Source organism: Rhamphochromis sp. 'chilingali', assembly GCF_963969265.1.
Source record: "Rhamphochromis sp. 'chilingali' genome assembly, chromosome: 6".
In the NCBI taxonomy this organism is placed as follows: Eukaryota; Metazoa; Chordata; class Actinopteri; order Cichliformes; family Cichlidae; genus Rhamphochromis; species Rhamphochromis sp. 'chilingali'.
In genome coordinates, this window is record NC_137933.1 from 39,414,348 (window position 1) to 39,438,604 (window position 24,257).

Consider the following 24,257-nt stretch of genomic DNA (forward strand, 5'->3'; position numbering starts at 1 on the left):
GGTGCATGGGAGTTTGCCCAACCAGTCTACATGTGTTTTGTGGACTTGGAGAAGGCATTCGACCGTGTCCCTCGGGGTGTCCTGTGGGAGGTGTTGCGGGAGTATGGGGTGTCTGGCCCATTCCTACGGGCCATTCGATCCCTATACAACCGTTGCAAGAGCTTGGTTCGCATTGCCGGCAATAAGTCGGACTCGTTCCCGGTGGGTGATGGGCTCCGCCAGGGCTGCCCTTTGTCTCCGGTTCTGTTCATAATTTTTATGGACAGGATTTCTAGGTGCAGCCAAGTGGCGGAGGGCTTTCGCTTTGGTGGCCTCAGAATCTCATCTCTGATTTTTGCAGATGATGTGGTTCTGTTGGCTTCATCGGGTGAGGGCCTCCAGCTCGCACTGGAACGGTTCGCAGCCGAGTGTGAAGCAGCAGGAATGAGGATCAGCACCTCCAAATCTGAGGCCATGGTTCTCAGCCGGAAACGGGTGGAGTGCCCACTCCGGGTCGGGGATGAGTTCCTGCCCCAAGTGGAGGAGTTCAAGTATCTCGGGGTCTTGTTCGCGAGTGATGGGAGAAGGGAGCCGGAGATCGACAGACGGATTGGGGCTGCAGCTGCAGTAATGCGGACGCTGCACCGGTCCGTCATGGTGAAGAGGGAGCTGAGTGTAAAAGCGAAGCTCTCAATTTACCGGTCGATCTACGTCCCTACCCTCACCTATGGCCACGAGCTGTGGGTAGTGTCTGAAAGAACGAGATCGCGGATACAAGCGGCAGAAATGAGCTTCCTCCGAAGGGTGGCTGGCCTCTCCCTTAGAGATAGGGTGAGAAGTTCGGCCATCCGGGAGGGGCTCAGAGTAGAGCCGCTGCTGCTCCACATCGAAAGGAGCCAGCTGAGGTGGTTCGGGCATCTGACAAGGATGCCCCCTGGGCGCCTCCTGGGTGAGGTGTTCCAGGCATGTCCCACCGGGAGGAGGCCCCGGGGCAGACCCAGGACACGCTGGAGAGATTATATCTCTCGGCTGGCCTGGGAACGCCTTGGTGTTCCCCTGGATAAGCTGGAGGAGGTGGCTGGGGAGAGGGAGGTCTGGGCCTCTTTGCTTAGGCTGCTGCCCCCGCGACCCGGCCCCGGACAAAGCGGATGAAGATGGATGGATGGATGGATGCCATGTTAAAATGTCCAGTGTAACAGCATTAAATGTTACAGTGTTAACACCTTAAATGTGATCAATTCTGGTTCCAAAACACTAATGACCAGAGACCAGAAAGCTAAAACCAGTGAGTGTGATTACGTCTGTCTTTTATATACAGTCTGTGGATTATTTTTATGTAGGCTGAGCTCACGAGCACCCATCATGACAGAAAAGCATAGTAGGTTCCCTTCAAGGTTAAATGTGTCAATGATGGGAGTGTAATTAATTCCAATAAGACATCAGGCGGCTAATTTTCCTCCCTCCCATTATCGAGGCCGGTATCAGTACCCTCTTAATGCCGTTTACAGTCAAACACTGTCAGCACTAAGTGAGCCGCCTATAATCCGAAGCATGTTCAGTGTCTACAAAGCCTGTCAGTCACATGGCTATAATTACCTCTAACTACAGTGATGCTAGCAGATGTAAAGGAATGAGGTTGTGAATAATTTTAAATTAGCATTTTAATTAGGTTCACATGTTTATTAGTCTTTAATTGAAAATCTGATTGTGGCCAGATGTGTCAGCCACTGATATGATGTTTAATTTCATACTTAATAACTATTTAACATGATAGAGGCGACGCTTCGAGTCAGCGCTGTAACTGATATGATTGTAATGATCCAGTTTCTCAGAGGTGCAGAATCAGGGAGTTTGTAAAATGTGGTTAAAGAAAAAAATAAAATGAAATTAACGTGCCCATGAAATAAAGTACGGCATTCATTGGGGGGAAAAGGTCAGCTATTGCACTTTTATTTCATTCAGCGAATAGAAAATACGGTCAAGACATTGGTGAGGAAATTAAAATTGTGTCCTTCAACCTTTTCATCAAAGAATCGCAAAGTTTCAGCAATCGCAGCCGTGCTTACCTTGGACCTTGTTAAGGTAATCTGCTTCTCAAAGCTCCTCCTGTGTTGGTTTAGTCTGACGGTATCTTCTTACTCACTGTACAGTCCAGCTGTTACTACAACAGCTTTATGAGGAAATCAGTAAGGCCACGTTGTTATCCATCCAATGGATGAAGAGATAAACAAACAGCCTCGCTTGGTTAAGATCCCTTTCACTCTGAGCAAATCAACTTCTTTGGCAGATGGTGTCCAGCATCTTTTATTTGTTCTACGTCTCATAAATGTTCTTTTTGACCCAGACTTTGATTTGTCTGTCCATCACGCTTAGCCGCTCTCTAATCTTTGCAGCTCTACCTGGAACGTCTCGTCCCTGTTGACACGGAGAGTAGTGTTTTGTTGCCTGTAATGAAGGCGCCACCTGAAGACCTATGAGGTGTTTGTTTCTCAGCCTAGAGGCTGACCTGCCTTCTAGCTCAGTTGGTCATGTGACCTCCTTTGTTTCTGTTTAAAGACATTTTTCGTGTGAAAATATTTTCATGAAATATGCCTAATTTTTCAGAAGGAGAATGCAATGCCCGAACTCGGAAAGGCCACAGTTCAACAACCAAACAGCCAAATTCATCACTGTTTTCAGCAGCAGATCAGGCTTTTATCATGATAAACATCCAGCCTGCTCTGAAGCAGGTAACTATAGTGATCTAGCCAGGTGAGAAGAAGTACCTCACTAACCCATTAATCTCACTTTGTTCTGCACCCCCGAGGTTTCCCAAGGATGCACGAACTCACTCATGGCATTTTTGCCAATCTTGAGAAAGATTTTGACTGTCACAGAGATTTTTGCCAGTCCTTGAAATATATTTTGTTAAACACCAGCAGCAGAACACTTGTTAGATCAAACTCTGAAGCGTCACTTGATTCCTAACACGTATCACGTCTCGGCTCGCACTTTTCTCAAATGATGCTCAAGGCCATCTCCATCAAGAGCGCCTGTCTCTGAGGGCATATCTTGATTGAAGGATTTTAATCATTTAATTTGTAATGCTAATGCCTTCAACACCGTCTTGTCTCAACTGCAGTGCTGCTACTGGGCATTTTCCTCTACACTCGCTGGAGGTCCTACAAAGGGCTGAAAGAGGGCGTTTACCACGTCTCGGCGCATCACGACGGCTGGGAGGACATCCGGGAGAACGTCCTCAACTACGATGAGGAGGGCGGTGGGGAGGAGGACCAGGTACACCCCTCGCACGCTCACATGCATGCAGACTGTACCCTTTGCTGGGAAAGTTATCAAAGCAAATCAGAAAGAAACCTTTGTGCACACATACACAACTGTTAAAAGTGATGTTCAGTATGTAACTGCTACATCGCCACGTGCTTGCTTGAAGTTGAGATGTTTTAATTTTGATTTCAAAGACTTTTATTTTGGAAATTCTTAGCAGTGGATGTATGGCAGCAGCTCTATAATGGATTCTGTCAATTCAATTTGGAATAAAATCCTGCAGTGTGTGTGCTAGCGTTTTAATTAGGCCCACGCAAAATCCTTATCTCCTCTCCACCAGCCAATGTAACCCACAAGCACTCAACGGTACTTAAGAGCTTGCATAATATCACAGCTTTGATCGCAACAAACACATGTGGCTGCTGAAATCATTGCTGAAACACACACAAAGAGGAGGAAAAAACACTTTCATATAGAGATCCTTGTCTGGCCTTATCAGTACCCCAAAACCTTCAAGATTCTGTCCGTTACCTGCAGTCAAACACACACACACACACACACACACACACACACACACACACACACACACACACACACACACACAGTACTGATCCCCTATACACAGCAGCCACTGTGGTTAATTCTCTGGAGTCTTGTTTGAAATCGCTCTAGAGGAATAAAAACAGCACTCATCACATAATCAGTTTCACAAAGCGACCCACGCCTCCTCCTTGTGCATCATTTCTTCCGCCGCCTCCTCCTCCTACATCTTTTTGCATCTCTGCCACCCTGGTTACAGTTCTGGTGGAATCACATTAGTACCAAAGTGGCTGCTGCTGCGCTACATGACAAAGTAATGGCAGCTGTCTGCAGTGGAGAGAGGGAGAGAAATGTTCATTTTTCTGCTTTCTCACTGTCACATTTCATTTTTTTCTGCCTCGTCTTTCTCCCCCAGACAATCAGTCCCTCTCTGTTTTTACAGCTCCTGTGCTAACTCAGACTTTTCATCTGCTTTTGTGTAAATGTGTGTGTGTGTGTGTGTGTGTGTGTGTGTGTGTGTGTGTGAGACCAGAATGCCTACGACATGGCAGAGCTGCAGAAGTCCCTCCAGCCGAGCCCGGCCCAGTCAGTGCAGTACTGCCGCTCTAGAGCCTTGCACCACCCTCCTCCTCCCCACCATCATCATCACCATCACCTCCTCCACCAGGCGCCCCCCGTCCCACCCTCTTCCCAGCCGCTGGACCCCCTGAGCCGGACAACCAGCTCCACAACCTTGCCTCCCTCTGCAGCTTCCACTTCCTCCACGGCCACCACAACGACCAGTCTCCGCAGGGACGTCCCCCCCACCAGGCTGCCGGCCCAGGGCCAGGCCCGTCCCTCGCAGCTAGCCCGTCGTTCCCTGTCCTTCTCCAGCCAGGATCTGGCCCGCTACCTGTGCGAGATCATCCGCGATGCTGACCAGCATCCAGACACGGGACCTTTTGACTCCCTGCAGGTCTTCTCCACCGAGGGTGGGGGCTCGCCTGCCGGCTCCCTCAGCTCCTTCAGTTCAGCAGGGCTGGATGGAGGCAGCAGCGGAGAAGGGGGAGTGGAGGCGAGGAGGGAGGAGACGCTCGGGGAGTGGGGGCCTCGCTTTGAGAAGCTTCGGGCGCTGTACGAGCGAGCCGAGGCCAGCGACCTCTGAGCTCCAACACAAACTGATTGGACCCTGATAACGGGGCCGCCCAAAACAATCAATTAGCAGACGCTTGGCGGCGACTCAGGCTGGAAAAGCGAGAGACTGGCCGACAGAGAGAGTCGCTCCACGCGCAGCACTTTGCTGACAGCTGACACGAACTGTGTTGTATTTACTGGATGATGAGACCCGTCAATCAAAGCGGGGGCCTAAGAGACAGATGAAAGTGTCCCAATGAAAAGAGCCTGCCGCTCTGCACTCACTCTACCTTGGACAGCAATTTTGCAGGAGCAGACGTTATCAAACCTACAAGTCAGGTTAAATGCTTCAGAACGTCAGCCTGCACTCGGGCTACTCATCATGATGGAGCTTAGCTTCACTGTCGGAAAAATCTGTTCCAGTCACAGACACTAAAACCCCAAATTTCCTCGTGTGTGGATGAGCTGCCAGCTGAAGGCAGAAAATATGAAAATGTTTTGGCCAGGATTTTTTTAATACATACATACATATATATATATATACCTGAGCAACTCAATGCCACTAAATGTATTTTTAGCACCTTGCTGCTCTGTAAATAAATGTCATGTATTTCACACTGTTACACGATAAGTCAGTGAAGATGAGGTGGATCATACTGAGTAGCCCATCCAATGCAGTTTCACTGTAGTGGACACATCGTGTTCTCGCTGCCTGGCTGTAAACAGCTTCTGTCAATGTTTGTATGAGAAAAAAAACAAAAAGAAGTGCTTCGACCATCACTGGTTTCCAGGGTGAGATTTTTTTTTCTGGTAATGTGTCTTTTGCTAGGTTGAGTAATTCTGTATTGGTTGGGTGTTTCAAGTTTCAACGCTCCATGGGTTGTAAGACATCAAGCTTTCTACTTAGTACCGTGCCCGCGTCTTCATTTGATTTCCTATTCTCATTTGCGCTCCGCCGCTGCTCCGCCGCTGCTCGTTCCTCCTCACAAAAATTGCACAAAAATTCAAACATCTTTGTAACAAAGAAATGCGAGTGGACGTGTGGACTGCGGGAGGGAGGAAATGCTCGCTCTGTTGCTCTGTTCCGTGCACGCTGTTCCTCTGGCATACCAAATGTGGCGGCTGCGAGAGACTATTTTAACAGATGCTCGGCAGAATACAAAGTACACAGAGCTGCCTTTCAAGGTGACTACTCAATAAACATAAATGGAGGGAAGAGGGTAAGAGATATTTATAAGGATTATATATATATATATATATATATATATATATATATATATATATATATATATATATATATATATATATATATATATATATATATATATATATATATATATATATATATATATATATATATATATATATATATATATATGCTTGTGAGCTGTGATAGCTGTGCCATATGCAGTTCACGCATCCATCTATTGTGTCTTGCTAAATTAGCACATATTTCTTGGCTGAAACATTAGGAGGATTGTGGGTAAGAGAGCTGCAGGAACATGTCATTGTGCTTTTGTTTGTTTTTTTAATGTCGAAACTGTGAATTATCCCTCCAGCTTCTCTCTCTCTCTCTCTCTCAGCTCTGCAAAAAACTAAACACTTTGTCTTAAAAGAACAAAAAGGCAAATAATAATAATAACGCAGCGAACGAGAGTCTAAAAAGGGCACACTTCCTTTCACATTTTTAAAACAAGAGAGAGGATTGCAGGGTAGGGGGCTGAATCAGAGAGCAAATGAGGGAAGGGAGTGAAGCGGAGGGAGCCCAGCCCTGTGGAGAGATGTCTCACCAGTGCACCACGGAGCACAGCGGCCCTGTGGGGGAGCTGCCGAGGGAAGAGATGCTGCAAGCAACAGTTTCCTGCATAACAGTTTGCTGCACTGCAAATGGGATGAACTTAAAAAGTCGTGTGCCCCCACCCACATGACCCCACAACCTACGATTCTCCCCAAAGTTCCAGCGTGGCTTCTTCTGGCGTTTCAGCCGCTGGATTCTGCTGGAAGCATCAGCAGCGCTCCCTTCATACCTTTTTTTCCTTCTATTTGTCTTCACGCTGGCAGAGCTGAGCCTGTCGGCAGAGAGCAGTCAAAGGGTAGTTGAGTGTGAAAACATGTCAGGCCACTAATCCTAATAGGAGCTGATGGCCCGCTGTCATGCTGGAAAAACCAAAGGAATGTGAGGAGTTTCCCAAAAAGAAATGAGTTGACAGAGGAGTCGATCCCCAGATTGCAGCTTCTTTTTCAGACAAACGCTTTCCGAGCAGCGGAGGCAACAATGCAGCTTTTATAAATAAGAGCATTTCCAGTCAATGATGCCTAAAAGTAAAAGACATGCTTATCTTTCAGGCAGTGGGGAGTTCCTCCAGAGTGATGCTTGTATGTTGCTCTCTGGAGAGCGTCCGAGCCTGAGCCCCACACACACAAGGATGAAAACACTTCATGCTTCACTACAGCTGTAAGGAGCGGAGATTCACTTCCCACCATTCATTTGTAGCATACGACGGCTTCTTCAGTGTTGTGTTCTGGGTGCAGACATGTTGTGAACAATGTTTTTACCTCATTTGTAAGTACAGAGATAGATACATTCAAATTATTGCTTTTTTTTTTGCCAAGAAGAGCAGCATAGATTTAAAATGTACGCTTCAGAGAGAAAAAAGAAATCAAACGAACATATTTTTATCAACATGATGGTGATCAGCTTTTGACGGTTATAAGTGTTTTGTATTTGCTTTGATCTTTTTTTTCCTCCCCTCAATAAATTCATTTGCACCAGTGCTGAATCGTGACTGCGTCTGTAAAGAGAAACCGATGAACTGAAATGTGAAAAATAAATATTCCTGCCTTTGACTGACAGGGAAACAGCATTGTTGGGGGGGGAATTGTTTTATTGACACACTGCCTAATAATATGTGAAACTTCACGTATCCCTCCACCAGCATTGTGTCTGGCATGAGAAAGACTTTTAACGGCAGAGTAAACATTTACAAGTTTGGATGATTTTTGTGGCTTTACAGTAGAAAATGACAGCACAGAATCACTTTAGTGGATTTTTTTTTTTAAAGGAACACCAAGCAAAAAGGAAAAATGACCAAAAGGCACCCAGATACATATTACAGTATTTTCTTTTTTCAAATAAACACAAAGAAACTGTTTCCACAATGAACGAGTTCAATGTTGTTTTAAATGAAGATGATGTGAGGACTCTTTAGGATTACCAGGATGTCTCCAATTATTACTGAAGAAAAGTTCTTCATCCAAATAGTGATTATTCAATGTAATTCTAACTCTAAAGGCTGGAAAACAAGTTAACTCTCGACTTTAGGGACTTCAGCAGCAACAGCCTCCATCAGACACAGTAAGTCCTCCTACCAGGGTATCGGTACGTCCTGGATGCTGCGTGCAGGTCATACTTGCAGCACGTCACTTGAATTAAGGTCAGGACTCAGACTTTCAAAAGCTGAAATCTCCTCTCCTTCAGCCTTTTAGTTGATCTACTCGGCTCAGTCCCAAAATTGAACCCTCAAAAACTGAAAATGACATCACCTGAGTTCACGAGGGCTCAAACTGATAGAAAACACTTTGTAACATCGCGTGATGTTGCCTTGACAAAGCCAAAAGACGTTTCTTAAAAATTCCCAAACTTATGTTATTTCACTTATTTAAATGTTCTTTACAACTAATGAATTTTAAGGTCCAGTCTCATCTTAACATCTTTCAGGATCTTGTCTTAAAAAAGGTGAAGAGAGGTCAAACGATAGATCTGCTTTTTATGTCAGCCGTTAAAAGTAAACTAATTCGGTGTCAAAGCGCAAACTTCATTCCTCCTCGTTTCATGTGAACTTCTGTTTCCTGTACTTTTTGGGTTGTTTGCTCCACCCAAGACACGTTTAATGTCATACTGCATGAAGGGGAGGTTCTTGCCTTAGACAAAGTTTGCATGTGTCCTTAGGCAAACTGGAGATAAAGGGTTGAAAATGTCAGCCAGAGTCTTCATGAACAGCAGAGCGGCCCTGTGTCCTTGCTGAATCAGCAGTAATCAAAGCCTGAGTGCGGGCAAAGGGATCAAACCATCCTCTCATAACTGCCTGACACTCTGCTCGATGTCCAGCTACCGAGGTGGTAAAGCGATCCCAAACCATGATGCTCCCTCTACCATGCTTCCCAGCTGGGCTGAGGTTTTGGTATGAGAGCCTAACCTGGTCAAGCACGTCAAGTGTTATTTCCCACACTGTTCTAATTCAGGTTCCAGCAAGGCAGAGACATTTCTGATCAATCCCCAACCAACATCATTACATAGCCAGGAGATTAACATCTCAGTCAGTTAAATTCTGCCAGAGGCTGCTGCCGCACACACCTCTCTTTCACAGAAGTGATGCTGGCGTTCAATCTAGAACAGGTTCCACAAAAACAACAATAGTTCCCAAAGTGAGAACCCATGATGCTAAATGATCTTCACTTCTGTTCAAGGTAGAGCTGGCTCTGCTGGGACTACACCAGTTAAAAAGAGGTAACTAATGTGCACAAGGTTTACTTTGGCATTGGTGAGCTGGTGCAACAGTCAAAGTAATAGCTGGACTCAGAAACTGGACTGTGAGCTCAAAGATGGGCAAAGTTTGCACAAGCAGGTGGCTTAACGTGCAGCTCCAGGAGATCAGATTTTTGACAGCACTGAATTTCATCTTTGATTGAAAAAGTTCAGATTTCATTTATTTTGTACATTTTGTGGCTGTTTAAGAAGCTTCAACACCAAAAACTACTGAGATGGATGTAGAAATAAAACGGTTAAAATAGCACAACATCCCAAACAAGCAACCCTTGGGTGACTTGGGTCATCATGGCATCACAGCACCAATGCCAAAGGATGCTAATCGCATTCAGGCTCCAAAATATCTGCACGATTATGATTCAGGCGAGTGCTGCTTGGGTTTCATCTACGACAGATGATAATTTTATCTCATCTAGCTTCAGACCAATAGATGAAAACCAATCCTGCATCTGGGAGCAATCCCAACATCTCGTTGGATTTTTTAAGATTGGGATTAAAGTTCTTTGACTTCTAAAATCACGTGGAAAGACCTTCAAGAATAAAGTTGTCCGCCTGCTGCTCTAACATGACCTGTTCAGCAAACATTCACGGTCTCATCACGGTTCAGGGCCGAGGCCAGGTTTCAGATCGTTTGTCCCAAAAGCAGACTGTTCAAACTAAACCTGGATCCAAACAAGTTCATTAGTTGCACAAAGCCGTCTAGTGAGCATCTTACATGTATTTCACGAACATCCACTTTAAACCACAGCAGACTGTACAGGTTAATGACCGCCTTCATCGCCTCTTCATTAAGAAAACCATAGTCAGCAGCGGCCTGCTACTAAACTCAATATGTATGGAAATTAACAATGCTGAAAAAATATTACATTACTAGACTCTTATTAGGCAAACCTAATGGAATCACTTCGCTCTCAAATAAAGCAATCAGACATCGCCTAAATTAAACATCCAATATGGAGGCGGGAGGAACAAGCATTCTCGTTCCGCTCATCCGATTGATATGCATCACGACGAGGCCTCGCCTTTAACGAACACCGTGTTTTCAAAAGCCCTGCAACAACCGTGTGCAGGAGTGCTCACGCATCTGCGAGAGCGTGGATTATCAAAGACAGAGGTCCTTATTAACAAGTGTACAAATGCAGGCAAACTGAGCTGAGATGAAGGGGAAGGGACGGAGGGAGGGTGCTAATTGTCCAACCACTAATTACCTACGCAGCTCCAGCCTTTCAGTCACCTCCTCGCCTTTGGTGTGAAAGAAGAAAATGAAGAAGATCACTGAGAATTCATGTTTTCACGCGCTCTCATTTCTCCTGCGCTGCTGTTTAAACATGAGCATCGTCTGTCATCCCCTCTCCTCCTCCCCGCTTTCTCGTCTAACCACAAAGCCTCGGTTTGATATGCAAGTGTTGGCCCCTCTTTCTCTCTCTATTTTGGATTGTGGCTCAGAATCAGCCCCGTTGTCAGGCTGCTGCAATTTCCTCGCTACTTACATTATTCATGTGTGTGTGTGTGTGTGTGTGTGTGTGTGTGTGTGTGTGTGTGTGTGTGTGTGTGTGTGTGTGTGTGTGTGTGTGTGTCAGAGAGACAAAAATGAAAAGGTTGAGAATGCTGCTGATGACAATCACAGAAAGAGAAAAAACATGACAGCAATCACAACAACAGCACCGTCACAAATACCACTTGGTACCAACTCTGACCTCAGTTTTACAGCAAAAGCACATTTAAGTAGCCGGCAGAAAGCGAAACTAACGTAATTATCCTTCCTTTTCTGGGGTAACTGGTAACATTTATCACAGCGGCCACATGTGCCCCACCACAGAGGGGCCACATCTGAGCTCTGCTAGTGGTCTGACCTACTCGGTGGGGCTACAGCAGAGTATGACTAAACAATCACTGAACGAACAACTCTCAGCATTTCCTGTTTGTGGGCAACGGTACACAGACTGTATATAAAAGATGGCTGTATCCCAATTCAGGGTCTGCAGCCTTAAAGGCTGTCCCGATTCAAAGGCTGCTCGAAATGCGGCCCTCAAATGCGTCCTTCATTTCCCTGAATTTTAAGGATGTGGCGGTGTTGACTTCGTGGCCCAACATATCCCAGAATGCATATCGCGGCGGTGGGTGTGGATAATTTTGCCGGAAAAAAAAAAAAAAAAAACGGCGGAGGAGGGGCGGCCAAAGAGTTTTAAAAGTAAGTACTGATTATTATGTTATTTATGTGCAAATGTTTAATAACGAAGAACATTTAAACGTTACTGTTGGCCACATGTCGGCAAAGTTATGTGACATTAGTGACGTTTGTGCTAACTTGGTTTTAAAGCCTTTACTTTAAAATATGCACCGTTCAATAGTCGACCTTAATCTTACAGAGAATGTGATGATTTTATGGATATTTAAAGTAACCACAGAGAAATTTAGTAATGCCAACATATTGAAAGAACAATATTTGTCCCTCATATATATAACACAGTTATATATACACAGTGTCAAAGAAACCTGTCTTTGAGTGAAGATTTAAGGTGACAGGAAATATAAATAAATGCAGCTTGAATCTTTACTGAAGCTCAGTATTTGAAACAGAGTCATTCACTGCTGTAATAACTAATACTGACTGAAATAATAACTTTAATATTGGCCATATTAATAATAATAATGGAGTGGATTGATATAGCGCTTTTCAAGGCACCCAAAGCGCTTTACAATGCCACTATTCAGTCACTCTCACATTCACACACTGGTGGAGGCAGCTACAGGTGTAGCCACAGCTGCTCTGGGACAGACTGACAGAAGCGAGGCTGCCATATCGCGCCATCGGCCCCTCTGGCCAACACCAGTGGGCGGTAGGGTAAAGTGTCTTGCCCAAGGACACAACGAAGCAATAAATTGTCAATTTAATGAGCCTGCAACAGCTTATGATTATCTCTGTAACACCATAAACTCTACTGATCTGCTCTTATAGCAAGAGGCATGTTATGCTGAAAGTTAGTGGAAGCTGACGAGGCAGTTAGCAAACTTTTTCTTAAATCTTCTTTTCAATAATTTCAATCATTTATTTTTATGTACAATCCTGAGAAAAAAATACCACGGTACAGTAACATGAAGAGAAAGGGGGTGGGAGCTAAACTGAGCTCATCAGCTAGCAGCTCTCAGACTGATCATCAGAGTAGAAAACCACAAAAATCCCGCAAACAGAGAAGCTACACAGCTTAACAGATTTATTAGACCACCGCCAGACCAAAGAAAGAGTATTGGTTATTACCAAAATACATTTTTATGATTGTGTAATGGTTAATTCGACAGTATCTGCAAGCTCTGACGCGCAAGCTTTTAATATAGTTATTGTCTTGATCCATGAATTTTCAAATTTTACTTTTACAAAAAGGCAGAAAAGATTAATAAAAAAATAATAATAACACATTAAAGTTACAGAAGAATAAATTTTAGTGGCTGAATGTTTGATGAAATTCAGACTTCTGTGAAAAGTCCAGTGTCTCGGCTCAGATTTGGATACAGTTTATTTGCCTAATAAATAAAAATACATTTTTTGGACAGATTTCTAAAACATTTGTGTGCTTTGTTTTTATAACAGGTGGTCTAACAAAGTCCATTACCCGCTGTGTATCTGGTACATGGCCTCTCCTGGGACTGATGTTCTGGTGATAAGACAGTAATTTAAATAGTGTGTATGTTCAAAGAGTGTGTGATCCAGGTTATTCTGAAGCTACCATGTAGAAATGTCTCCCAGACACATCATAGGAAGGTAATTATAAAGATGACAGCTGTAAGGACACACTGACTAAATGTGTGTGTGTGTGTGTGTGTGTGTGTGTGTGTGTGTGTGTGTGTGTGTGTGTGTGCATGCGTGGTTGTCTCTAACAGCTAGCTGTGCAGAACAGGCAGACTGCGGCTTTCTCAAGAACAGCTTCTCCAACCTGCATCACAGTGACTGAAGTCACGCTCACAGACCACAAATAAAAATTAAATTAAAGCCTAAATTTAAGTTTGTGTTTAGTTTGAGACATTTTGTAGAGAAGATCAAAGACCTGTTTGAGGGCTACGACTTGGTTTTAGACTTAAAGTAGGTTCAGAGTGAGGATAAGTTGGGGTTTGGCACGTAGTTGTTAGGCTTGTGGGTAGAAGAGCTTAGGATGACAGCAGTGATGCTAGAAGTAATACTAGTAACAGTAAGATTAAACAGTCGCACGAGTTTCCACTGGGACTATGGCAACCTGTTTAAGCATGTTTTTATGTTCAGGATGTTTAATGAATCAAATTCAAGCACAGTTCAATTATTAATATGAGAACATGTAATGAGGCCGATGACCAGCTTCCTTTACACTAACATGGCTGAAACATACTGACCGGAGCTGCTCGCTGCCCATCTGAAAGAACCAACACGTCGGTCAGTTCTGAAAAAGAAATCATCTCCTAACTGACTTTAATCTTTTCAGTTGTATCATTTTTGAGGTTTTTTATGAAACTTTATAAACTAGACATTTACACTTAATGTCGGCTGATGTCTACTCCTAAAACAACTGAACTACAGTGGAAACTGAACCTTTTAGATCTTATGTTTTTTTTAAAGTCAGTTTAAATCCCTACAAATGAAGAGCTCAACAAATCTTCGATTTCTGCCCCTACTTTCATTGGCAAAGAAGAACTCAGCTGCAAATACATACGACTTCTCTGTATTTCAATCTTTAAGTTTCACTTAGTCATCTAAACTTTTTTGGGGGTGGACGGCGGCTGAATGAGTGGACGTAGAACAGCCCGAAGCAGGAATCCTACATTTGCACACTCCACCCGAAGTGCAGACCGGCCCCGCTGTTCTAATAGCACGTCCAAAGAGCCACGTGTTGAAGAAATAATGGCCATGATCACAGCTGGGCGCAGTGCACAGAGGAGACAGAGGAACAGCAAGGATTCAGCACTTTTATTTCATCCTCTCCTCCTCTCTCCCCTCTGGCCTCTGCTGGGGTTGTCTTGCAGCCCTGGTCCTGCTACTGAGTCACGCTGGGCTCTGATGAGCCCTTCGTATTTTTCTTGCGTTTCTTCTTGAGTCGGTAGACATGGAAGGTTTTATTCTGGAATGTTCTGGTAAAGAGAGCGTTGTAAGCTGCCGCGTCCGTCTTGATGGCATCGCAAAAACGAGGGTGGGTGGCAGGGACGAGGTCGGGGTCATCCTCTCCAGGTCCGTCCATGATCTGATAAGAGAACAAACGCGTCACCATTAACAGCAACGAGAATGACGGCAGGCTGAAGCCAGCACAATCGAGATAAAGTCCACCGGCAGCAGCCTCTGATTTCACTTTGCTCTGCCAGTTAGATCTGCCATAAAATCTGTATGGATGCTTTAGTGCATTAAGGGCTAAAGTGAGTCTAAATTAATAATTTGGGATTATTGATCGCAACATTGCTAAAACAGCAGCCAAAGAAGGCTGAACCCAAAGAAAAAAAGAGGCAGTGCAGGACATGTGGAGATGCTGGCTTCAAGGACGGATTTTCTTGGAAGGAATAAGATACTCATTAGCAGCACTGAAGGCCATTAACAAAAAATATCAGCTTCTAAAAAGGATCCCACAGAACGGCACTGTTTGCTGGCGAGATGCAACACTTCCAGTTTTAAAAGGTGGTGGGTGGGACTGTGAAAGCTTCTGAATGATAAACTTTTAATGAAAAAAAAGAAAAGGGATATTAACTTTTTGTCAAATATTCAGTCATGAATATTTTATGGTTTCACACACTTGAATTCTGAAAGTGTCACGTTTAAAAACACTAAATAAGCCACAACATGAAAAGCACTGAGCCATGTTAGAGTGGAGCTACGAAAACTATTTTGAGGCTTACAGTGAAACTGTACAGTGTATGAAGGCAGCGGCCCCCAACCCCCGGGCCATGGACCGGTACCGGCTCGGGTGTGAAATTGACGATTTTCAGGGTTTTTATTGTTAACTCTGTTTCCCGGGGTCTTGTGTTATGAATTCATTTTCTATATATTTTCATGTACTTTGTTTTGTAGCCGTGTCTTATTTTGAAAGGAACGTTTATGCGTTACCATAGCGACCAGAGAGGAGGCTGTTGGTGCATTTCAGGAGGACGCTGCTAACAAAGTTACACAAATACACAGTGAATTATTATATTTACAAAATAGCACCGTTCTTGTCTTGGTCGGATCATTTTCTTTTGTCGTGTTTATCAGCGACGCCTTGAAGGCCGGTCTGTGAAAATATTGTCTGACATTAAACTGATCTGTGGCACAAAAAAGGTTGGGGACCGCTGCATTAAGGGACAGTGTATAGAGTACAAATTAGCTTCTGAGCAATATGTATAAATATTTAGGTTCATAATCACATGCAAACACTCTGCAGTGGGTATTTGTAATTATTTGGTGATTTCACTTTGCATTTTCATTGGAGTAAGATCATCAATATCGCTGGAAACCAAAGTAAGGTTTTCCAGCTGTAAACGACGCCCCACAGGTCATGTGGCTTTGGCCCGGTGAGTTTGAAATGTCTTGATGGCACACGGGGAGATTTTAATGTGGTGGCTGCCTGGTGTGTACAGTAAAGATACAAACAGGCAAAACTTAAAGTTTCCAGGAGAACCATCACATTTTATAGTTTGTTATAGTCATTAACACTCGGGGTGTTACAGGGAAAGCACTGGATCACTGAGCAGGAAAAAAAGGAAGGCATCCTTAAAAATGAAAGCAAAAAAAAGATGAAAAGATGCAAAGAAGGAAAAACAAAAGCAGGCAGACAGAAAGACCAGAGGTGATAAAAAAAAAGTAAGAGCTAAATAAAAGAAAGTATGAGAGGAAGCGAAGGACAGACAGTTGCGAGCACACCCCGACTCTGCGTTTCATGTGTCTTACACGATGCTGGGCCAGACCGAAGCTCGCCTCGCTTCTGGTAATCCAAATAGCCGGCGAGCCGCATCTGACATCAAAATAAAGAGTCTGGGGGAGTGGGGGTGAGCGGCGGCAAAAGAGTGAGAGACAGTGACGCGCAGATAAGAAGTGGGACTACTGATCTGTCTGCAGAGGCTGAGAGCTTTCACCGAGTCGCAGGAGTCGGCAGAGGGGACGGCGCATGCTGACACACACACACACACACACACACACACAGTGAGTCACATTAAATGAAAGCCACCCACATGTCCGTTGGCCAGGTCGAGCAGGTCCCGCAGTCTGCAGCCCCGCCTGTGCCTCCGCTCATAGCAGATGCTGTTTTCCAACACCACATAGTCGGCCCCAATAGCCTTCAGGATATCGTATACTTCCTCTGGGGAGCGGCGAGCGTACACTTGATACACCTGTTCTCACACACACACACACACACACACACACACACACACACACACACACACACACACACACACACACACACACACACATAAGTATTTCCTGAAAGGAAGCCAATATTAACTTGATATTGCTGGGAGGGGAAAACTTCTCCCCTGGAACTCAATTACCCGACACATTTGTTTTCTGAATTACACTTTATGAAACTTGGTTTATTCCAATTAGGAAACGTTTACTTTGAAAAACAAAAAAAATAGAATGAAAACAATTATGACTCAAACAAAACCCGCAGGGGAACAAGAACTAAAGCTGAAAACATAAATCCCAGCTTCCAGGAAAACTCTCATGGTTCATCTTTTATTTGTAGCAGGCAAAAGATTTAAATGGACAAATTATGCAGCCCATAAATACTGCAAAAACTGGCTAAGAGCTGATTTATTGTAAGGCTAAAACACAGTGAAACAGCAACTTTTAGAAAGGTTCAAATAAGCTGTAAAAAAAAGCATCAATCCAACTGAATCTCACCTGTGACTGAAATCACACTAATTTAACCACTAAGTGCTGTTTTAGTTTGTTTGTTGGTGTTTTTGGATCATCTTAACGGTGAATATCAAATATACTCACTACATTGTGCTTTCAGTGATTAACCACAATGACACAAGCATGAGCATCTTCCTTTGCAAACGAGCCTAAATCTGTCGGCGATGATGCAAAAATGACGAGCGTTCACTGGAGCCATTTGGAGAGCCCTTCTGTGGCTGGTGATGAAATATGGTGGAAAATCACAATGGAAATAAAGTGACAACTAAATATTAGATATTAAAAATAGTCAAGAACTGTCAGAATCTGATACTAAGTGAGGGATGACTCTAAAAGTACTACAGCGTAGTATCATTGTCACAGTTTATCCTCTCGAGATGGTCTCATGAAAAGCTCCAAATCAATATTTAACTGATCCAGCTCTCAGTGTATTTTAAAAAAATATATATATATGTCAACTGCTGTAAATAACCAGCTTAGAACAATTCACTGAACCACACTGTGTCACTGAGATGAAGTAAAGCACTGCACGGCCTGGCGGACAAAGTCCTGGCAGCATTATTGTAAAACCCCAGCAGGTTTTGCAGGCAGAGTGTCAGTAAGCATTTTATATTCGAGCATTTGATAAACAAAAATGTGTATTCCGCTTGAGTAAATAAAGAAGTCAACTAACAAAACTGAATCTAAATAGCTGCTGATTTTTTCTTGACTTTTCTTCCTCTGTCTGAACCACAAACGAATTCAAGGAGTCTTTCACGTAGCTGTAGCCTGCAAACACCTGCAACCTACCAAGCTAACGCAGTCTGGACAGTTCAGACGGGGAGGGGGTCGATATCAAACCAATGTCTTGCCAGAGGGCAGTGTTAACAGAAGAAAACGTTAATCGTTTCTCTTGAACTCACAGATTGGTGCTGAGTGAAAGTCCGCTGATGCCAACCCTACAAGCTCCATTTGATCAGCTATGAAAACATGATGCCAAGTCACCAGACACTCAGGAAATAATCAGGGCTGTAGCTGAATATAGACCAATACTGGTCTCATCTCCAGTTTTTAAAGAAGAGATGCCTCTTCATTTTTTTGTCGTTTTCCCCTGTGGTGTCAAAAATGGCGTCGACCATTTTGCTTGACTAAGTGGAGTCGTGGCAACTTTTTACGTTGACTGCACGAGAGCTTTTCTGTGGATCAAGATGTATGTAAGAAAGTAATGAGGATGGAACCCTTATGATCAACAACTGCAGTCCTAAAACCTCTTAGTGGGTGCCAAAAGATTCTTGAAGTATCTAAGTCGCAGAATTTTATCAGAAGTGTAAAATAAATTAAAATAAAGAAGCAATCAACCTTCCTTTATTGGTCTTCGAATGCATTTTAATGTTTGAAACGGCTCTGTTCTGCTGATTGAGCCCTACTATTGTCCGGGGCTGCCCTCATGATTTAAAGTGCACTGACATGAAGTCAGTTATGAATTGCTGCACATAAAGTGAACTGAATTGTGCACTATTATCTGTTTAGATTGCAATAGGAGCCAGAAGGCGAACACGATGCAAAGACCACAGAACTGATTATGACTGAAAAGCAGCTCATGTGTGAGCAAAAACGAAGCTATTGTAACAACACGACAAAAGGATATAATCGACTACAGCAGTGTGGATTTCTCTGAAGAAAAAAAAGACATGTTTGACTTTAAAATGGTTTAACAAAAGGGTTATAATAAAATCAAGTTTTCCTAATTGAGGTTTAATTTACTTAGATGTAATACAATTTTCCAACCAGATGGTCATAAAAGAGGAAAATAAACCAATTTCTGTCAAATGATGAAATTTCAATTCTGTTTTATGGCTATAGCACCAGTTCACAGCGGCTTTCTCTGAGTGCTGTAAATCTTTAAGACCCCAGAATATTAGAAAAGAGAACCCCAACAGTAAGATGATCCCTTAGCAGTAAGCATTTGTGGGGAGGAAGTTGAGGAGAGGGTAGACAAATATACAGGATAGCAACACATGGGGATGACAAAGTTCTCGAAGCATCATAGGAAGTTCCCGAGCAGCTTGAGGTTATATGTAGATTGTATAAAAGGAAACACTACGTCCACACGTACACGGGTATTTTTAAAAACGGAGATTTTACGTTTTCGTTTTAAAAAATAATCCCGTCCACACATAAAGGCAGAAATGAAGGAAAATGCTGCTATGAACATGCCAAAGCAACAGGTGGCGATATATTCCTAACCGCACAGAAATGTTGGCCAATCAGAAGTCTAGAAGCCTCGGTGGGAAAAAGTAAACAAAGCTGGGGCATAGAAGCAGAACCGAGTCGTATGTGTGGAGGGACAGTAACTGTGTGTGTATGTAAGCATTTAAACACTGCAGAGAGTAGAATTAACAGTAACAGTATTGTAGAAATTCATTTCACCGAAACAATAACGTGGCGCACAGTGTGACGTCAAAAAAGGCGCACACCTTTGACGCTGCATTTTCTGCGTTTTTCTCGTCCACACGTAAATGCAAAAACTGAGTTTTCAAAAATATCCACCCTGGCCGGAGTTTTTAAAAATCTCCGTTTTCAGTGACCAAAAACGCCGTTTACGTGTGGACGAAAGGTGCAAATGCATAGAAAAACCTGCGTTTTCAAAAATACCCGGGTACGTGTGGACGTAGCCTCAGACTGGAATTTGCTATTAAGAGTAACTTCAAAGACAAATTAAACAAAAAAGTTTACAAAGGTAAAGGAAACCCCAAAGTGTGTATGAAAAGCAGTGAGTACACATGGAAATCCCATCAGTATATCTGTGAAACATGGAGGTCATGTCATGGTTGGTGGTGTGCTGCTGGCTGTGGCACCTGCTCGCTCTTTATTGATGATGTATTGCATGAATTCAGAAGTAATCCGTAAACGAACCGCACTTATAGAAAGCCTCTTCTGTCCTTATTGACCGCTTAAAGTGCTTTACTACGGTGGCCCTGAGAGGCCAAACGGACTGCAACTTCAGAAAACACTTGCAAAAAGAAAAATGCTGCAAAAAGAAAAAAATGCTGTTTTCTGAAGTTGCAGTCCGTTTGGCCTCTCAGGGCCACCGTACTTTACTCTCCAAACTACATCCATCACATAGTTTAGGATGTTGCCCGTGGTTACTTGAACATGCAGGCTGAGGATGCTGGAGATCAAACCACTGACCTTCTCATTAGTGGACTACCTACCATTGTGTGCTGTAAAGAAAGAAAAACTATGGCTATATAAAAGGACCCCCTCAAATCTCATTAGCTCGTTCTTTATCCTGCAGCAACCACATAATAGATTTTATTGCTTTTTATTTCCACTGACATGTCTGGAAAAAGAGACTGAAACTTGCTTTTCCTAAAAATGTTTTTGTGTGAGAACTAAGTCAAAATCAGTATCGCCCCATCAGCTCAGATTTGTTAAAGAATACACTCTGTACAGTTTTTTTTGTACAAAAAAGGTGATTCCCAAAAATTCCCAATTAAGAGGACAAAAGAAGACGTGGCAGACCTAAAAGACTATCTACAACAGATGAACAGCATCTGAGGAAAGAGACACCACAGTGAGTGTCTACAGGTTCTGGATTTTAGTCAGTGATGTTGTGCATCTTGTCAAACTTATGAACACAGAGAAGGACCATCAGATTGCTGAAACTGAAAGCAAGCATGCAAGGCAAAGGCTTCATTTTCAGCTGCCAATTCAGCAAAAGCATATCCGGACAGAAAACACACAGATAAACATCATCAGTCATGGACTGACCTCCTCAACATCACCGAAGCACTGTGGGATCCTCTTGACCGAGAACGGGAAAAAGGGCAGAAACATCCAAAGAAAAGCTCTGGATGTCCATGTCTACTATTTCTGAAGAGTACTTAAAGGAATTACAAGAGAGCTCGCCTAAGAGAGTTTGTCTGTCTTAAAGGTAAAGGTGGTCATTAGTATTGCATAAACTCTGTTTTGCTTTATATACTGTTTCCAGTATTTTGCCATGTTACGATAAATCACTATAAAACTCTTTATCCCATTTTTCTAGTAAAATACAAAGACTTGAGGGGTGGCTCAAGACTTTTGCACAATACTATAGGTATGCAAATTAATATAGAACGGACTACAGCAGGTGATGGGAATATCTATACTTGTTGTCCATTAATGAATAATGTTGCAGTGACATTTATCTTACACAAGAAGTGGGACCATGTTTTAAAAGACATTTATGCAGTTTTCTTCCATAATAACAAAGAAAACAGAGCCACGTTTGCACAGCTGTCTTCATGAGGACATTCACTTCTAACACCTTACCTAAACCTAAACAAACTCTAATCCTAAAACAGAGTCTTAACCCTAAAACAGCCTTTTGATAAGGACCAAAATGTCTTCACTCTTCCAAAATATACTCACTCCAGTGGTCTAAAACTCAGCCTGGTCCTCATAAAGATAGCTGGACACAGATAAAGCCCAGTAGGCCTGAACCAGTGTCGTGGTCCATTAATGAGCTCCATACTAGGCTCGAGCCTCGCCAGCGGCTCAGCATGGCTGACTTCCCGCTGGGAGGCAAATCACAGGCTCAGCTACCCGAGAAATGACCCACACATTACTTTCCGCTCATTGCAAAGAAGACACACCGCATGCAGAAGCAGAAAAAAAAAGTCATAATAAAGGTAATTCTCCATTGTGTTTGGTCATTAGCTGCATGTGGTTTGCAGCATGTTTGGGAAAAAGTGATATTTGTCATGTTTTCTATTTCACTGTCTGAATTCAGTCAATATGGGAGTGACAACCAGTTATTTAAGTGCATTGGCAGGGCATGTAATAACAGGCCAAAGGGAAAAATATACTAATGAAAACACAATACAATGAGAATTCATGAATAATACACAGAAGTAAAGTGAAACGCTGCCTTTGCTGCTTTAAACCTGATTTCAGCAGGAAAAAAAACATTCACGGAAAAAGAAAACAATGCCTTCGCAGCATTCCTCACATACATTACAATACTAATATGCACTCAGTACATGCGCCACCATTCATCTCTCCTTTACTGGAACACAGCACTTTTAGGCTCCATTTTTCCTACGTTACCATTCATCCCACTGTAATGGATGCACAATGTACTCAGTGCATCTTCTGATCCCATATTCATTCAGACAATCACTGCAGGTCAATGGCCCCCATCTACAGACAATTCCCTGGTCTCTCACGCAAGACATTAGCACAGAGCTGAGTGAGATGGATGGGTGGGGATGTTGTACAAAACAGATTTCACTGTGTAGAGGAGGGCGGGAAAAACGCAACCACGAGATCTGGAAATAGCCTGAAAATTCTGACACTGACTGCGGCACCAAAATAATGTATAAAGGTTAAATATTACTTAAATAAAATTGAATCAAAACAAGGAAAATGCAATAAATGGTGTGCAGCTACACTCGCACTCAGTTACTGTGGCTTTAGTCTAACTGTGGACTGTGGCTGGTAACACAAAAATATCTCAGTTCACTTCATTTCCAGTTTCACTGTTCATTTTTTGGATTTTTAAAGAACATAATTCAAAATGCAAATTACCAAAACTGAAAAATATATAGCATAGCATCTTTATTTATAACGCACTTTACAATGTTGGCCAAAGTGCTACAAATACAAAGTAAAGAGAAAACAGCTTAAATTACTGGGCTGGGTATCATCACTGATTTCTATAATCCATTCGATTCCGGTTTTCAAAGTCCCGATTCGATTCAACTTGGCCTCAGACAGTCAGAAATATTATAATTCTGATCATTTATCAGTACTGACTTCATCAGAATTGTGAACATCACAGCAGATGCCTTTGTGTGAAAGTAACTGAGAATAAAACACAGAAAAACATGAAGGAGATTTTCCTGGTCTGGCTTTTTATAGCAGATAACCTTAAAAATATTGTTCTGCATATAAAGTTTAAATTTCTTCAGTATTGAACAACAGAAAAAACAGGCTTTCTTGTCCGAAGTCATTTAAGTGAAAAAAAGAAAAAGAAAAGAAAAAGACAGCAGCCACAGCGCTGTAAACAACGGTAGACTGGTGGGTAATAAGCGAATGAATAATACAGAAAACAGAGATTGGAGACAGGAAACTGTTCTTGAAGTACAGAGAGAGAGAGAGAGAGCTAGCTGTGCATGAAGTGTGATTTTAATAGTCGTGGAAGCAAAACAGCAAAATTCATGACGACATTGATCAAATGTGAAGCGCAGTTTGCTGCTTCTTTTGCTGCTGGCTCGGTGAATTTTGGTTGGAGAGACAAAACCTGCAGCTCAGAATCAGTGCAAAAAGACGTAAACACAGCGCGGACCGGACGCATCAGAACCGCTAAGCTCCGACAGCGTGTCCGTCTACGGGCCGTCGGGTGAGAAAGCCGAGAAAGACAAAGCTGATTCTGATGCGTCGGGTCTGTGTTTACGTCTTTGTGTGGAATCCGTGTACCTGCTCTCATTTGCTGTTTGGTTGTTTTTGAAATGGTTTTGTGAGCTTTAATCTGAGAATCTGGCGTTTCTGGCAAAACACAGTTATATTTAAAAGTCGATTCAGGATTTAATGAATTGATATCGCTTTATTCAAGCTACTCACCTCCCACTTCCACCTGCACTTTCAACTGGACCACGGCCAATCATAGAGGTCCCGCCCCTTACTATCTCTGATTGGTTTAGTCCACGATAGGGGCAAAATGTGTGTCTGTTGTTGACCACAGGGAAGGCTGCAGATTTTTTTTTTTTTTTCGCTACCCGAACAGTTGGTCGCACAGGTGCAACCAAATTTTTTTTTTTTTTTTTAGTCGCACCACTGAAAAATTTGGTCGTATTTGCGACCACATTGGTCGCACTCTAGAGCCTTGTATTATGTTCCATGACAGAAACAAAAAACTGTTTTTCTAATTGTACATATAAATTTTAAACTTGAGTTTCAACTGCTCGTTTTTTCCCCTTACCTACCCACAATGAGCCTAGTGCACCATTT

The 24,257-nt window shown here is 43.0% G+C and overlaps 2 protein-coding genes across 3 annotated transcripts in view; one reads left to right on the forward strand and one right to left on the reverse strand.

The window, feature by feature from the left end:
• The window catches only part of LOC308397943 (neural-cadherin-like), a 348,547-nt gene extending 342,383 nt beyond the window's left edge, over window positions 1-6,164 (forward strand). Inside the window, exons 36-37 of the mRNA XM_080884232.1 lie at window positions 3,101-3,255; window positions 4,316-6,164. Coding sequence (XP_080740358.1) covers window positions 3,101-3,255; window positions 4,316-4,927 — 767 coding nt within the window. The 3' untranslated portion in view covers window positions 4,928-6,164. The remainder of the gene's footprint in view (window positions 1-3,100; window positions 3,256-4,315) is intronic.
• A 4,778-nt stretch (window positions 6,165-10,942) lies between these two features.
• dpy19l3 (dpy-19 like C-mannosyltransferase 3) overlaps window positions 10,943-24,257 on the reverse strand; it is a 69,891-nt gene continuing 56,576 nt past the window's right edge. For both annotated transcript variants that reach the window (XM_080884689.1, XM_080884688.1), the window contains exons 18-19: window positions 16,598-16,756; window positions 10,943-14,646 (exon numbers count right to left, since the gene is read on the reverse strand). In XM_080884689.1, the coding sequence (XP_080740815.1) occupies window positions 14,443-14,646; window positions 16,598-16,756 (363 nt within the window). In that variant the 3' untranslated portion in view covers window positions 10,943-14,442. The remainder of the gene's footprint in view (window positions 14,647-16,597; window positions 16,757-24,257) is intronic.